General features: G+C 43.4%; 1 protein-coding gene across 1 annotated transcript in view; it reads left to right on the top strand.

Moving 5' to 3' along the window:
* rasgrp3 (RAS guanyl releasing protein 3 (calcium and DAG-regulated)) overlaps positions 1–17,502 on the top strand; it is a 161,122-nt gene that overhangs the window by 113,921 nt on the left and 29,699 nt on the right. The window contains exons 9-11 of the mRNA XM_072264870.1: positions 1,285–1,560; positions 2,814–2,894; positions 14,745–14,858. Coding sequence (XP_072120971.1) covers positions 1,285–1,560; positions 2,814–2,894; positions 14,745–14,858 — 471 coding nt within the window. The remainder of the gene's footprint in view (positions 1–1,284; positions 1,561–2,813; positions 2,895–14,744; positions 14,859–17,502) is intronic.

Genomic DNA, 17,502 nt, shown 5'->3' with positions numbered 1-17,502 from the left:
AGTGTCTTATAAAGCTTCAGCATTATCTCCTTGTTTTTATATTTTATTCCCCTTGAAATAATGGCAACATTGCATTTGCCTTCTTTATTAGCTTATATTAATTAGCTATTTAATTAGAGATTAGCTTATTTAATTAATCTGTAATTTTATTTGGCTAAGGCAAGAGCAGGAGACCGCTAAATGCATCACACATCCTGATTTTATTCTCCTGTATCATTCTAATACTTTAAGACTGATTCACACTTTAATAAGAGGCACTTTTATTTAGAAGTTGTTCGGCAGACAAGAGGATAAACATTTGAACTTGAGTTCTCAACACAGTGCATCCTGATTTTTTGCAGCCCCCTTTCCTATCAACTGCAAGAAATGAACCTACTTTTTTGCTTTTTATTACATAATGAACAACATATTTTTCATGGAGAGTCCCTGATCTCTGACACCTGCAACTGTTAAGTTTGGGTTAGCCTTCAACATAAGGAAAATTTGACTCCTCCTTGCCTCACTCAACAGCCTTTGCAAAAAGTCATCCGGAAAAATTAGTTCCACTTGAATTATTTTGCATCTCAGTGCGGGAAGCTAATGAACATGTGTCATGGGTTTCACCAGGAAGCTTGTCTGTTGAAATGGCTGCTGGTGTGGGTGTAGAGGCCTTGCCAGATTGCTTAATACCACGTACATATGAAACTGTTTACCAGTTTATCATTTAGAATGCTTTCAGTTCTTTTATATGTGAATTCCCACTGTAGGCGTTGAGATGAATTCGTAAGTCTCAAATCAAGGTTTAATTACAACGTCCAGAACCTGTACTGATTAAGATCGCTGAAGAATCAATTTTGTGGTTTAATTTATTCTTTTGTTATGGGATCCAGCATCACTATAAGACTAGAGTTTACAGCCTATCCCTAATACTCTAGTGGACAGGGTGGCAGCCAATGCCTTGGGTTACTGTAGTCAGTCTGATGAAGGCGCTCCCACAGTAAGGGAGTTCCAGAATTTATATTCTGTGATGATAATGAGACAGTAATTTATTTCCAAGTCAGAATTTTGTATGACTTGAAAGGGGTTGCACAGAACCCCAATGTCACATGTTTGCTGCCTTGCCCAACCAGGGGATAAATGTCACAGGTACCATTGAGTGGGGAATGCTGGGATTTTTCTTTTCGATAATGAATCTCTGCCATGCTGTTTAGGATATATAAGTCTCATTTCTTTTAATTTCAGATTCTGTGTTTAGGAAATATTTGGCTTGCTATCTGATTTATGTTTCTCTGTTTCTTCTGCGAGGTTTGGAACGAAATGACCGAGCTGGTCTCTTCCAATGGAAACTACTGCAGCTATCGAAAAGCTTTTGCTGACTGCGAGGGATTTAAGATTCCAATTCTGGGAGTTCACCTGAAGGACCTGATTGCAGTTCACGTAGCTTTCCCAGACTATGCAGACGATAATAAAGTGAACATTGTCAAAATGCAGCAACTGTACGTTACCTTTAATGAACTGGTTTCACTTCAGGATGCAAATCCTCACTTAGAGCCAAATATGGATTTAATACACCTTTTAACAGTAAGTTTAGTTCAGTTGTCATGTATATGTACGTAGGTGTGCCGATGTGTGTGTGTGTATGTGTGATTGAGCTGTAGTGAATGTGTGCATGTTTGTGCACGTGATGTACACATTGTGTGACCATCACACCAGCACTGCGGTAATGTTAATGAAACAGCTAGAAAAAGACTCATTATTCCTTCTCCGTGGGAAGTCAGTATCTTTGCATCAAAACTGTTCAGTTCTGGTCACCTCATTATAGGAATAATGTGGAAGTCGTAGAGAGTTTGCAGAGGAGATTTACCAGGATGCTGTCTGTTTTGGACAGCTTGCCTTGTGAGGAGGGGTTGAGTAGAGTTTAGGGCTTTTCTCTTTGGAGCAAAAGAGGATTAAGAAGTGATTTGATGGAGGTGTACAAGATTATAAGAAGCATAGCTAGACTGGACAGCCTTTGGTTCAGGTAATAATAGCTAAAGTGAGAGGGCATAACTTTAAGGTGATTGGAGAAAAGTGTAGGGGGAATGTCAGAGGTAAGTTTTTTACACAGGGGGTAATTTCCTGGAGCACACTGCCAGGGGTGGCAGTGAAGGCAGATACATTATGGGCATTTAAGAGACTCTCAAGGTTCAAAGTTCAAATTAAATTTTATTGTCAAAGTACAAACTGTATCTGTCACCGTACACAACCCTGAGATTCATTTTCTTGTAGAATAATAACTATAACAGAATCAATGAAAGACTGCCCAACTAGGGCGCACAACCAGAGTGCAGGAAACAACAAACTGTGCAAAAAGAAAATGAAGAAACAATAATAATAAATGAATAAGCAATTGAAAACATGAGATGGATTGTCCTTGAAAGTGAGTCCATTGCTTGTGGGAACATTTCAGTGACGGGGCAAGTGAAGAAATTCTTAGATAGGCACATGGATGAAGGGAAAATGGAGTGCTCTGTGAGAGGGAAACGGTGGATTGATCTTGGAGTAGGTTAGAAGGTCAGCACGACCACTGGTCAAAGGGCTTGACTGTGCTATGTGTGAGCTGTCTGAAAGTGGAACAATATTTAAGGGCATGTGGAAGCTGAAGATGTTGAAATGGATGTTAGCAGCCCCAAATGTGCAGGGTAGGAGACTGGCATTGCATAGCTCATAGATCTCGTATTCCAGATCCATCACCACCGTTGGGTAGTCCTACCCAGGACAAAACTGGAGTTGATAATTACTGTGTGCAGCCAATGAACTTTAAAGACCTTATTAATTGTGTGTGTTTTTTGCAGCTGTCACTGGATTTATATTACACAGAGGATGAAATCTATGAGCTGTCGTTACTCCGTGAACCAAGAAATCCAAAATCAATGGTAGGCGCAGACTTCAGTTTCCTGTTACTAACTTTTATGGGTATGGTTGGCATTGAGCTGAGAAGATAGACACATCCCAGAACTTGTCAGCACATGAATCTGCCCCGCAATGGGCATAGGGTGTCTTCTCCCCATTCCTGGCCCTCCATGGAGTGCACATTGGGAAGATGGTACCAAATTCGCTCGAGTGGCACAGTGCAAGTTTCTCTCCTGGCTTCTCCTAGTCCCATATCAGGAGGCTAGATTGCAAAACTAAAACACAGTGGATTAAGTTAATGCACAGACATAGAGAGAGTGCTGGTCACCAGACAGGAAACAAGGAGTGAGAAGAAACGTCCTTTCTCCCTATGCTGACAAAGGGTTTCGACCCAAAATGCCAACAACTCCTTTCTTCCCCGGGTGCTGCTCTACTCACTGAATTCTTACAGCAGATTGTTGCTCCTGGTTGGGTTGAGTTGTTCTCCGATCTTGGCTATTTGCTTACAAACTTTTCGTCACCTTGCGAGGAGACATGGACAGTGAGTGCGCTGTTCACTGTGCAGCGTTCTCTGTATGCTTGGCCTTTATATACTTACCAATCAACTGATCTTTCACCACTTTGGAAACTCAGCTGTGATGTGGGGAGGAAATCTCGTTGCTGATTGGCTGCGTGGCAAACTCTGCGGCTGTGGTCTGGAATTTTGCCCGCATTGGCTCATAAGTAGGATTGCGGTCCACATGCTTGTTTACAGAATTGTTCGTGGAAAACCATGCTCCTGGGAATTCTCTTGCATGCTACATGTGCACTTGTGCCATGACCTTCACTGATGCCCGGTCAAATTTGTTCCTCTCTTGATCTTCATGGGGAGAGACTCGAGAGAGTTGATCATGCTGCTTACAGCCAGTTGATGGTCATGGACCCTTGTGGATAGTTTTCTCCCAGTTTGACCGACGTAATATTTGCAACCATCAACCACCCAGGCTACATATTTTCCAAATTATTTCCACGGTTGCTCCTTTTCAACATGGCTGGCCATGAAAAGTGGGGTAATGCGGGGCCGGTGCTCGGATCTGAGTTGTTTACAATATGTATTACCGATTTAGTTGAGGGAATATTTCCAGCTTTGCAGATGAAGCAAAGCTGGGGGAGAGTGGGAGCAGGGAGGAGGATGCTTGTGACTTGGACAGGTCGGGGAAGGCAGATTCATGATAATGCGGATAAATGTGAGGTTACCAACTCTGGTGGACAAATGGGATGTTAGTCTTGGAGAGAGACGGGATGGCTCGGTTTGTTCTCCCTGGAAAAAGAAGGCTGGGGGGTGACCTTGTCGAGTTATATAAAATTATTAGAGGCATAGCTACAGGAGATAGAATCATTTTCCCATGGCAAGGGTATCCAAAACAGGAGGGCATAATTTATGATAAAGATGATGATTGAGGTTTAAAGGTGATTTGAAGGGGAAGTTTCTTTTTCCCCTAGAGTAGTTAATATTTGGAACTGATGAAATGGTGGTATCAGATATAATCACTACATTTAAGAGACACATAAATCAGCACGGCACAAGAGGAATATGGACAGTGCAGGCAAATGGGGTTGTAATGATGGGGAAAAAAAGTTAGTGTGGGCATAACGAGCTGAAGGCCGTACCACTTTGTCTCTGAGGCGTCTTGAAACAACTCTTGTCCTGAGTAGGATTTACAAAGCAGAGTTTAAGTTTAAGGACCGTTTCTGCCTGGCCATCTCAGAATCTCTTCACCATCCCTCGCCACGAGCTTTGGTACACAAGAACGCCAAAAATAAGACCAGGAGTAGGACAGCAGTCCCCTCAAGCCCCAACATTCAGTATGACCGTGGCTCATCTCGAGGCTTTCACTGCCCTTCTCTGCTCACTCTGGATGGATACATGGAGCTTAGAAAAATAGAGGGCTATGTGTAAGCCTAGAGAGTTCTAAGGTAAGGACATGTTCAGCACAGCTTTGTGGGCCGAAGGGCCTGTATTGTGCTGTAGGTTTTCTATGTTTCTATCCTCAATTCCTTGATCTTTCTTTTATTTAAGCTCAAAGTAAATTTATTATCAATGCATATATGTCACCATATACAACCCTCAGATTCATTTCCTTGTGGGCATACTCAATAAATCTATAGAATAATAACCATAACAGAATCAGTGGAAGACTGCCCAACTAGGATATTTAACCAGAGTGCAGAAAACAACAAACTGGGCAAATACAAAAAGAAGAAATAGTAATAATAAATAAATAAGCAATAAATATTGAGAACATGAGATGAATAGTCCTTGAAAGTGAGACCATTGGTTGTGGGAGCATTTCAATGATAGGGCAAGTAAAGTTGAGTGAAGTTATCCCATTTGGTTCAACTGCCTGATGGCTGAGGGCTAATAATTTTTCCTATACCTAGTGATGTGAGTTTTAAAGCTCCTGTACCTTCTCCCTGATGGCAGCAGGGAGAAAAGAATATGGCCTGGGTGGTGGGATTTATCTATCTCCAACTTAAATATATTTAATATATTTACTAACCTTGGCAGAAAATTCCAAGAAATTTGCTACCCTCTGAGAAAAGATGTTTCAATGTACTTCAGTTTTAAGTGACCTGACACTTTATTTTGTAGCTATGTCCTCTTGTTCTTAAGCCCCATTAGAATCTTATATGTCTGAATAAGGTTACCCCTCATTCTTCTCAACTCCAAGGAATACAGACCCAAATTGTCCAGCTTCTCTTGATAGGACCTAATCTGCAGATGCCAGAACACACAGAAAATACTGGAGGAATTCATCAAATCAGGCAGCACCTACAGAGGGAAATAAGCAGTCGACTTTCTGGGCCAAGACCCTTCATTAGGACTGGAAAGGAAAGGGGTCACAAGCCAGAATAGGAAGGTGGGGGAGAGGGGAAGAAGTACAAGCTGGCAATTGGTTGGTGAAACCAGGTGAGGGGGAAGGTGGGTGGGTGGGGGAGAGATATGAAGTAAGAAGCCGGGAGGTGGATGAGGTAAAGGGCTGAAGAAGAAGGAATCTGAGAGAAAAAGTCAGTTGAATATGGGAGTGGGGGGGGGAGGAGGAGCAGCAGAGGGAGGTGATTGGGCAGGTGAAAAATGGGAAGGAGTCAGAGGGCAACCAGAGGAGGGAATGGAAAAGGAGAGAAGGGGAAAGGGGGTAGAAATTATTAGGAGCTAGTGAAATCAATGTTCATGCCATCATGTTGGAGGCTACCTAGGAATATGAGGTGTTGCTCCCCTGACCTGAGGGTGGCCACATCATGGTGGTACAGAAGGCTGTGGTTAGACATGTCAATTTGAAATTGCTGGCAACCGGGAGATCCTGCCTTTTGTGGTGGGTGGTGCAAAGGTGCTCGACGAAGCGGTCCCCCGACAGGTCTCACCGATGTAGAGGATGCCACATCAGTGTATAGATTACAATACGTCAGCCTGATAGACTTGCAGGTGAACCTTTCCATCCCAGACATTAGCCTGGTTAATCTCCTTTGGACTGGATCCAATGCTAATGCAGGTTGAAATGCTTCAGTCTGGCACCTTTGGAACCTGACTGGTGCCAGACTACAGAAATTCCCCATGGTTACCTTCCCTATGAGTAAGAGAACTGTTCTCTTTCAGCACTTACACTCTGAGTTGTATAATTGTCCTGAGAACTGGCTATAGCCTGACGTTTCCCTCAAATGCAAATGATGTCAGCTATGGTGGCAAAACTGCACAGTAGGCTAATTAGCAACAGATTAGCACAGACCTTAGTTAATTTTAGACCTTAGTTAAAATTAGTTAATTAATATAGCTCAGATCCTAAACATAACGGACTAGACACCTTCTACATGTTGTTGTTCATCCATCGTCGTTGTCGATGAAGACCTTGACACCATTATGATGATGATGTGTCAAGACTAGCGCATGATTTGGATTCAAGTGAGGGAGACTTGCACAGCATCAGCCTCACTCTCTCTTCCCAAATCCCATCTGGATCCAGTGGCAAGACAAGAGTCGAGACGACTGGAGATGGGACTAGGCGCAGTGGATGACCAGGATGTCTTCTGTGTCTAGTCGTGCTCTAAACATTCCACGACGCTTGCAGAGACCGCCTTCTTGACCGTTGGACCTTCCATCAGTCTTGTCCGCTCAATCCGCCGGATTCTGTCTTCACATGCTGAGATAGACAACTCCCTATCTCACCAAAGGTTTGAGACCCGTTGGCTACCCTCACCTTCTACATGTACATCCTTTTTAATATTAAGGGTGCAGTATTCGAGATGAGGCCTCGCCAGCACCCTGTACAATTGCAACAAAGCTTCCTTATTCATTAACTCCAGCGCCTTTGCAATAAAGGCCAACATGCCACTTGTGTTCCTAATCACTTGTTCCTGCTTGTTAAATTTTTGAGATTTATGAGTGTGATAGAGCAGGTTGGCAATGCTAATTCTCCCGCTAACCTTTCCCCTTTGCCTGGTTAGTCACTCTTCCTCGTTCTGTCCCTGGTGTCATTTCCCCAATAGTTCACAAGCTATGCACTCCCGTTCTACAGTTCTTGGGAATTCATCAACAGTAAAACAATTGCTGGCTTGGCTAATCAAAATAATCCCTTCAGTTAATGTGCTCTACTGGTTGACAACTCATGAAAATAAGGATTCTAGACACATGCATTCCAAACAGTTTCATTTATTTTCACACACACTGGTACATCTGTTTATAGGCAGCTGAACGGCCCCAAAAGATGTGAGGGACAGCTTGTGGTGTCCTAAAATAATGTCTGGGTTAATGGGAGCAGGTGCTCTAAACCCCACTCAGGCAGATTTAAACCCTCATTTGAGGGGTGTGGAGGTTGGGTTTGACAGTTGGTGAATAGTTATATTGGGAAGTTAATGACAAAGTGGAGGAAGCCTCTGAATATTTGTAAATTTTGTTTTCATTTGCCTATTTGTAAATACTTCTTTGGTAAGAGTGACCACGACTCCCATAGCTTCAGTATAGCTATGGAAAAGGATAAAAACAGACAAAATGCAAAAGTGCTTAACTGGGGAAGGGCTAACGCTGAAGGGATGAGGCAGGAACTAGTGAGAGTAAATTGAAAACAGACATTCAAGGGTGAAAGCACAAAAGTAATGTGGAGGAAGTTTAGGGACCACAGTTCTGGGTTCAGGATAGGTTTGTCCCACTGAGATAAGGAAAAAATGGTAGGAAAAGGGAACCGTGGCTGACGAAACGCGTGAGGCAACTCGTCAAAGGAAGAAGGAAGCATATGTTAGATATAAGAAGCAGGAAGCAGGAGGGGCTCATGAGAAATATAGGGTAGCCAGGAAGGAGCTTAAGAAAGGACTTAGGAGAGCTTGAAGGGGGCATGAGAAGGCCTTGGCATGTAGTATTAAGGAGAAACCCAAGGCGTCCTATGCGTATGTGAAGAACAAAAGGATGACAAGAATGAAGGTGGGGCCGCTGAAGGATAAAGAAGGCAATGTGCCTGGAGGCGGAGGAGGTTGGGGAGGTCCTAAATGAATACTTTGCTTCAGTATTAACAAGTGAAAAGGACCTTGATCAGGGTGAGGTCGAAATAGAACAGGCCTGTGTGCTGGACAGTGTGGCGATTAAGGAAGAAGAAGTGTTGGATCTTCTTAAAAACATCAAGGTTGATAAGTCCCCAGGGCTGGACGTGATATACCCCAGGTTGCTGTGGGAAGTGCGAGAAGAGATTGCTGGAACAGTAGTTATGATCTTTGAATCCTCTTTGGCTGCAGGGGAGGTGCTGGAGGATTGGAGAATGGCAAGTGTTGTTTAAAAAAGGTAATAGGGAGAATCCTGGGAACTATAGACCGGTGAGTCTTACATCGGTGGTCTGCAAACTATTGGAAAGGATTCACGATAGGATCTACGAGCATTTGGAGAAGTGCAGTCTACTCAAGGATAGTCAACATGGTTTTGTGAAGAGAAGGTCATGCCTCGCGAGCCTAACTGAGTTTTTTGAAGAGGTAACAAAAGAAATTGATGAGGGTAGGGCAGTAGATGTGGTCTACATGGATTTTAGCAAGGCATTTGACAAGGTCCCCCACGAGAGACTCATCCAGAAAGTCATGAGGCATGGGATCAGTGGAACCTTGGCTGGATAAAAAATTAGCTTACGGGAAGAAAGCAGTGGGTAGTAGTGGAAGGAAAGCATTCTGCCTGGAGGTCGGTGACTAGTGGAGTGCCGCAAGGATCTGTCCTGGGACCCCTGCTCTTTGTGATTTTTATAAATGACCTGGATGAAGAGGCGGAAGGATGGGTGAGTAAGTTTGTGGATGACACGAAGATTGGAGGGGTTGTGGATGGAGCTGTGGGTTGTTGAAGGTTACAAGAGGATATAGACAGGATGCAGAGTTGGACAGAAAAGTGACAGATGGAGTTCAATCCGGATAAATGTGAGGTGATGCATTTTGGAAGGACAAACCAGAAGGCTGAGTACAGGGTTAATGGTCAATTACTTAAGAGTGTGGATGAACAAAGGGGCCTTGGGGTTCAAATCCATACATCCCTCAAGGTCGCTGCACAGGTTGCTAGGATAGTTAAGAAGACCTATGGGATGCTAGGCTTCATTAATAGGGGTATTGAGTTCAAGAGTGGAGAGGGCATATTGCAACTCTACAAATCTCTGGTGAGACGACACTTAGAGTATTGTGTTCAGTTCTGGTCACCTCATTATAGGAAGGATGTGGAAGCTAAGGAGAGGGTGCAGTGGAGATTTACCAGAATGTTGCCTGGATTGGAAAACAAGTCTTATGAGGCAAGCTTAGCAGAGCTGGGACTTTTCTCTTTGGAGCATAGAAGGATGAGAGGGGACTTGATAGAGGTCTACAGGATTATGAGAGGCATAGATAGGGTGGATAGCCAGTACCTGTTTCCCAGGGCATGAATAGCAAACACCAGAGGGCATATGTACAAAGTTAAGGGAGGGAAGTTTGGGGGAGACAGGGGTAAGTTTCTTTACACAGAGGGTTGTGGATGCCTGGAATGACTTGCCAGGGATGGTGGTGGAGGCTAAAACATTAGGGATATTTAAGAGCCTCTTGGACAGGCACATGGATGAAAGAAAAATAGAGGGTTACAGGGTAGTGTGGGTTTAGTACTTTTTTAAAGGAATATATGGGTTAGCACAACATTGAGGGCCGAAGTAGTATTCTAGTGTCTAGTGTCTTCTTTTCTTCACAACTCTTGGGCAACTTTCGCTTTTTTTTCACCTGGAACTAAATAAAACCCCTTGCAGTAATGTGCTGTTGCGGCTTATCATCTGTTTTTCTTTAACTGATGATCCTCGTCAAGCACGCTTGCCTGCAATGGGCTAGTGCACCTTCATTCCTCTGAGCTTCACTAATGTGTAGTCTCTCTACATTTAGATAATAATCTGCCTGTTGACTCTGCTTAATGAAGTGCATGACCTTCCACTTCCCCACTTCCATTTGCCAGGTTTTTCCCCAATCATTTTGCCAATCTAAATCTTTTTGCAGAATCACAATATTCCCATCACAGCATGCCTTTCCACCCAGAATTCATACCATTGGAAACCTTACATTTCTCTCACTCCTTCAGGTCATTAACGTAAACAGTAGACAACTGAGGGCCAAGAAACATTTCCTATGGTGTTCCTAGTTACGTCCCTCCAGCCTGGAAAGGACAAATGTATTCTAAATCTGTTTTCTATGTGACTGGCAGTTTTCATTCTATGCTAACACTCCCTCACCAATACTTTGGCCTCTTAAGTTATGCACCACCCTCGTATATAGCACCTTGTCAAAGGTCTTTTGGAAATCTAAATGCACAGCATCTACAGGATTCTGATGAAGGGTCTTGGCCTGAAAGGCTGACTCTTTATTCCTTTCCATGGATGACTATAGAAAGGAAAGGACATAGAAGCAGAATTAGGCCTATCAACCCATCGAGTCTGCCTTCTGTCATTTGATCTTGGCTGATTTATTTTCCCTCTCAACCCCATTCTCCTGCCTTCTCCCCATAACCTTTGACACACTTACTAATCAAGAACCTATCAACCTACACTTTCAATATACCCAGTGAATTGGCCTCCACAGGCATATATGGCATTGAATTCCATAGATTCACAACCCTCCGGCTAAAGAATTTCCTCCTTATCTCTGTTTTAAAGGGACATCTTTCTATTCTGAGACTGTGTTCTCTGGTCCTAGACTCCACCACTATGGGAAACATCCACTCTATCTAAACATTTCAATATTCAGTACATTCCAATGAGATTCCCCACTCATTGCTCTAAAGTCCACCAAGCACATGCCCAGGGCTCCTCATATGTTAATGCTTTCATTCCCTGGATCATTTCTGTAAACCTCCTCTGGATCCTTTCCAATACTAGCACATTCAATCCTAGATATTCAGTGGTTGGTAAGTTGATGGAAAAGATCCTGAGAGGCAGGATTTATGAACATTTGGAGAGGTATAATATGATTAGGAATAGTCAGCATGGCTTTGTCAAAGGCAGGTCGTGCCTTACAAGCCTGATTGAATTTTTTGAGAATGTGACTAAATACATTGATGAAGGTAGAGCTGTAGATGTAGTGTACATGGATTTCAGCAAGGCATTTGATAAGGTACCCCATGCAAGGCTTATTGAGAAATTAAGGAGGCATGGGATCCAAGGGGACATTGCTTTGTGGATCCAAAACTGGCTTGCCCACAGAAGGCAAAGATGGGTCATATTCTGCATGGAGGTCGGTGACCAGTAGTGTGCCTCAGGGATCTGTTCTGGGACCCTTACTCTTTGTGATTTTTATAAATGACCTGGATGAGGAAGTGGAGGGATGGGTTAGTAAATTTGTTGATGACACAAAGGGTGAGGTGTTGTGGATAATGTGGAGGGCTGTCAGAGGTTACATCAGGACATTGATATGATGCAAAACTGGGCTGAGAAGTGGCAGATGGAGTTCAACCCAGATAAGTGTGAGGTGGTTCATTTTGTAGGTCAAATATGATGGCAGAATATAGCATTAATAGTAAGACTCTTGGCAGTGTGGAGGATCAGAGGGATCTTGGGGTCTGAGTCCACAGCACACTCAAAGCTGCTACGCAGGTTGACTCTGTGGTTAAGAAAGCATATGATGCATTGGCCTTCATCAATCGTGGGATTGAGTTTAGGAGCCAAGAGGTAATGTTGCCGCTATATAGGACCCTGGTCAGACCCCACTTGGAGTACAGTGCTCAGTTCTGGTTGCCTCACCACAGGAAGGACGTGGAAACCATAGAGAGGGTGCAGAAGACATTTACAAGGATGCTGCCAGGATTGGGGATCATGCCTTATGAGAATAGGTTGAGTGAACTCGGCCTTTTCTCCTTAGTGCGACTGAGGATGTTAGGTGACCTGATAGAGGTGTACAAGATAATGAGAGGCATTGATCGTGTGGATAGTCAGAGGCTTTTTCCCAGGGCTGAAATGGCTAGCACAAGAGGGCATAGTTTTAAAGTGCTTGGAAGTAGGTACAGAGGAGATGTCAGGGGTAAATTTTTTACGCAGAGAGTGGTGAGTGCATGGAATGGGCTGCTGGCAGCAGTGGTGGAGGCGGAAACGATAGGGTCTTTTAAGAGACTCCTGGATGGATACATGCAGCTAGAAAAATAGAGGGCTATGGGTAAAGCCTAGGTCGTTCTAAGGTAGGGACATGTTCAGCACATCTTTGTGGGTCAAACGGCCTGTATTGTGCTGTATGTTTTCTGTGTTTCTATGTTTCTATAGATATTGGGCCCAAACTGCCTAGAATACTCCAAATGTGGTCCGACCAATGCACTTCCAAGTCTCAATATTACATCCTTGCAGAGCCCTTCCTCACTGCCGACTCAACCTGCAAGTTAACCTTTACAGAATCCTGCACTAGGACCCCCAAGTCCGTTTGCACCTCTAATTTCTGAATTAGCTGGCCACTTAGAAAGTAGTCTATGCCTTTACTTCTTCTACCAAAGTGCGTGAGAGTACACTTCCCTCTACTGTATTCCATCTGCCACTTCTTTGACTATCCTCCAGGATCTTCTGTCCATTTCCTTTTGTAGACTCCCTGCTTCCTCATCACCCCTGCCCCTCCACCTTTGTATCATCTGCAAAGCTGGCCACAAAGCTATCAATTCCATCAACCAGATTTTTAACAAATATTGTGAAAAGTAGCAGACCCAATACTGGTCCCTGCCGAACACCACTAGCCACTGGCTGCCAACCAGGAAAGGCTCCCTTTATTTCCTCTCTTTTTTTCTTTTTAAATCTTTTTATTAATTTTTCCAAAATTATAAACAAAAATAACAATGTTGATACAAAGAGATTGGAATAATCTTATTGTTAATAAACATATACAGAAAAGATTTCAGATAACACAGCTATAATAGACTTCAAAACTCATGATGTAGTTAATCATAAAGAAAAAAAGAAATAAAAAGAAAGTAAATACAAAGAAAACCCCCCAAAAAAGGAAAAAAAGAACTAAATACTAAACCCAAAAAAGCAAACGGAACAACACAGGGCTAGACCAATATCTTAAATCGAATAATCAGTAATGTCATCAACTCCGCTCCTCTAGTCATATATTTTAAGTTAATAAGAAGGATTCAGAAAGGTGAAATTACATCATATGAAAATGTTGAATAAATGGTTTCCAAGTTTCTTCAAATTTAACCGAAGGATCAAAAATATCACATGATTTTTTCTAAATTTAAACGTAATATAGTTTGGGAAAACCATTGGAATGTAGTAGGAGGATTGGTCTCCTTCCAATTCAATAAAATAGATCTTCTGGCCATTAAAGCAACAAATGCAATCATCCGACAGGCTGAAAAAGACAAAGATCTATGTTCTACTATTGACAATCCAAAAATTGCCGTAATAGGATGGGGTTGTAAGTTATTCCCTCTCTTCGCTTTCTGCCAGTCACCCAATCTTCAGTCCATGAAACAGACCCTTCAGTCTGTCGTCTGCACCAACCAGCAGACACTCATCTACACTAATTCCATTTTCTCCTTCCCAGGATCTCTTCAACTCCCCAGAGATTGCACTGCCTGCCTAGTTGCTGCCTGGCCTGCTGAGATCCTCGCGAATTTGTGTGTGCTACCTACAGGTGTCAGGTTGGAGATACATCTCTACCGAAGTAGTTGTGATGCACTCCTTCCCACCACTGGGCTGCAGGTCACCCTTGGGCAAGGTGTAGCCACCCCGATCAGGGTCACGTGAAGCCGTGGGATCAGGTGGTGGATGGTCGTACGAGTAGCTGGTGCATATCACAAGTCCTGGTTATGCGACCACTGACGTCAGGCAGACCATCTCTGAAGGGTGTTAATAATGGCTGGGGTCACCCATCTTGTAAAGACACTGCCCAGAAGAAAGAAATGGCAAAGCACTTTGGTAGAGAAATTTGCCGAGAACAAACATGGTCATGAGACCGTGATCGCCCATGTCATACGACACGGCTCATAACGATGACAATAACGATGATATCTACAGGATCCCCTCTGTCAGCTTTTCCTGAGCAGCAGAAATCAGCTGTATTGCTGTCATTCCCCAAAGCTTCACCGATAGGGAGTCTGTAACATTGTGGTTAAAACAGTGCAAAAATAGCAAATGTCCTTCTGCAGGAAGAGGTGTGAAGGGATGGCGTTCTCATCACTATCAGAGTGTATTGTTCATTCAGTGCTGTTTGACAGTACTGCAGTGCAAAAGGGAAGTCAGGTGAGTAAGTGCGAGCCAAAGGAACAGAAGAATGTGAGATCGTGGGAAAGGCTCACGTAGAGCATTGATCAAATGACTTCCACCTGTGCTTGTATAATGTGAAATGTAATACATGAAGTGTTATGACTTGCATATGGACCTGTGTCTTCACAGCCCAGCACACCAACCACTCCAAACAAAACAGTAGCGCTTGTGGATTGGGAACCTGGACTGACACCAAAACCAGATCCCACCATCATTAACAAACATATCCGAAAGACAGTTGATGTAAGTACACTTAAATCAAACCCAGTTACAGTTATCTTCCTGCCCTTTCTATTGTAGAATGCAGCACTGTGCAGAGGTCCTAGGCACATTTATATGGCTTGGGTGCCGAAGACCTTTGCACAGTCCATAGTAATTCTATGTATTGCACTGTACTGCTGCCGCTAAAAAAAAAAACAAATTTCTTGATAAACCTGATTCTGATATGGGTCTCTATTGTGGACTGAGAGTGGGAAGGGAGCGGCGGGGGGGGCGTGGGATCATGGTTGGGGAAAGGGGAGAGAGCAGGAAGTATCAGAGAGACATTCTGTAATGATCAATAGACTAATTGTTTGGAATCAAATGACCTTGCCTGGTGTCTCAGGGCTGGGTGTATCTGTACCCACGCCTCTCCTGCCCCTGGCACTCCTTCTCTGCCACCTGTCCCTCACTCCTCCCACGGTGCTCAACCCTCACTATTCCCAACATGCTTTGTTCCAGCCGGATTTACAAACTCGCTCTTCGCTCCACATTGACAAATACAGTATTGTTCATAAGTCTTAGGCACCCTGGGTATACAGACATTTAGCCTAAGACATTTGCACAATAGTGTATGTCCAAATTTCTGGTGCCACTGGTATGATCCATTGAAAGACCAGACTCTGTGTCAGAGTAAATATTCCTGCTTGGGATAAAACCATGATGAAGTAGCAGACATCTTGCTGCGAGTTTGAAGGATTACTACTCATACCCAGAATCAGAATCAGGTTTATAATCACTGACATATGTTGTGAAATCTGTTGTTTTGCAGCAGCAGTACAGTGCAATACATAAGCAATACACTAAGTTATAATAGAGTAGTGCAAAAAGAGAGTGAAGATAGTGAGGTTGTGTTCATAGGTTAATGGACCATTCAGAAATCTGTTCCTGAAACTTTCTGCATTCATCATCAGTCTCCTTGTACCTCCTCCTTGATAGTGGTAGTGAGACGAGGGCATGACCAGGATGGTGAGGGTCCTCTATTACTGATGCCACCTTCTTGAGGAACTGTCTTTTGAAGATGCCCTCAGTGGTGGAGAAGTTAGTGCCTATGATGGAGATGGCTGAATTCACAAACCTCTGCAGCTTTTATCAATCCTATGCATTGGCGCCTCTATGCCAGGCAGTAAGAGAAACCAGTCAAAATGCTTCCCACAGTACATCTGTGGAAATTTGCTGGAATTTTTGGTGACATACCAAAACTCCTGAAGCTCCTAATGAAGTATAGCTGCTGGCGTGCCTTCTTCATGATTGCATCAATCAAGCCTGACTTAGTCGACTGGGCTTCTGAAGGTGCTGGCACATCTGGAGCCATTGGTTCATACCTATTAGAAGCTTTCCAGGGAGTATATTTTAATGTGAGTGGAAAGAATAGTGTCGGAATAGTGGAGCTGGAGAGAAGGACCAGGGGTTGGTGTAGTAGCAAAACCCTGAACCCAAACCTGAGCTCACCTGATAAAACAACCTTCATTTCTTTTGTGTATTTATGGCACGGCATCAAATACAATTGGATGTCAAGCCACAGAAGCAGTTGGCCAAAAGTTATTGAATATTGGAAGGCTTAAATGGGGTGGATGTGGGGAGGATGTCTCCTAAGGCGGGAGAGTCCAGGAGCAGAAAACACAACCTCAGAATACAAAGATGTCCCCTTAGAACAGAGATGAGGAGAAATTTCTTTAGCCTGAGGGTGGTGAATCTGTGGAATTCATTGCCACAGATGCCTGTGCAGGCCAAGTCATTAGAACATTGGGGGGCATATTTAATGCAGAATTTGATAGTTTGTTAATTAGTAAGGGTGTCAAAGGCTACAGGGCGAAGGCAGGGTATGGGGTTGAGAGGGATAGTAAATGGATAGAATGGTGGAGCAGATTCGATGGGACAAATGACCTAATTTTGCTCCTATGTCTTATGGCCTTATGGCCTATAAAAACTCAGTTTTTACAGGGTGGTGTCTTAAGGGAGGAAACTGAAAGAAAACAGAGACATTGAAGGAAGGGATCCCAGAGAGTACCCACACTTCTTGGCTGTTTTTGACCTGGGATTTGTAGCCTTGATTCCAGAGTATTTTGATGAATTATTTAATAAGCTAAATGGATGAATCCTAATTATGAACAGTCCTCCCTACTTCTAGATTATCCCACAAATGGAAACAGCATATCCACCCTGTCAGGGTCCTTTTATTTGTAAAATTATTAGCCACTTTCTTCCTGTGGCTCCTGTCATTTTGTGAGCAATAATTCAGTTTCCTCTCTTCAGCTCTTCATGATTGCGGGGAAGAAATGGAAAAGAGACCATCTCATTAATGGCTTGTTTTTCCAATTTGATGGTACAATATCCTCTTCACACCCACTTTTTTCATCTGAGGGCTTCACTACCTTATATTTCAGTCTTGATCTCCTGTAGTCCTTGGGGGGAAATTTCTTTGGCACAGTGCTGAGACCCTGTCTTGTGACAAAGGGTCTCCGCTGCCAATCAAACACTCATTACGACTACACCGGATGTTTGTGTTCCTGAATGTTGCTTAACCTTTTCTTAGGTGCTTTGTTGTTTACTTCAGTCAAGTGGCCGGTGCATTATTGCAGTGGAATTGTTTTGCCTTGTTTATTCTGTCTCTACCGAAAGCTCATTT

The sequence above is a fragment of the Mobula birostris genome, chromosome 8, assembly GCF_030028105.1.
Source record: "Mobula birostris isolate sMobBir1 chromosome 8, sMobBir1.hap1, whole genome shotgun sequence".
Taxonomy (NCBI): Eukaryota; Metazoa; Chordata; class Chondrichthyes; order Myliobatiformes; family Myliobatidae; genus Mobula; species Mobula birostris.
This window is presented reverse-complemented; position numbering and strand designations above follow the sequence as displayed.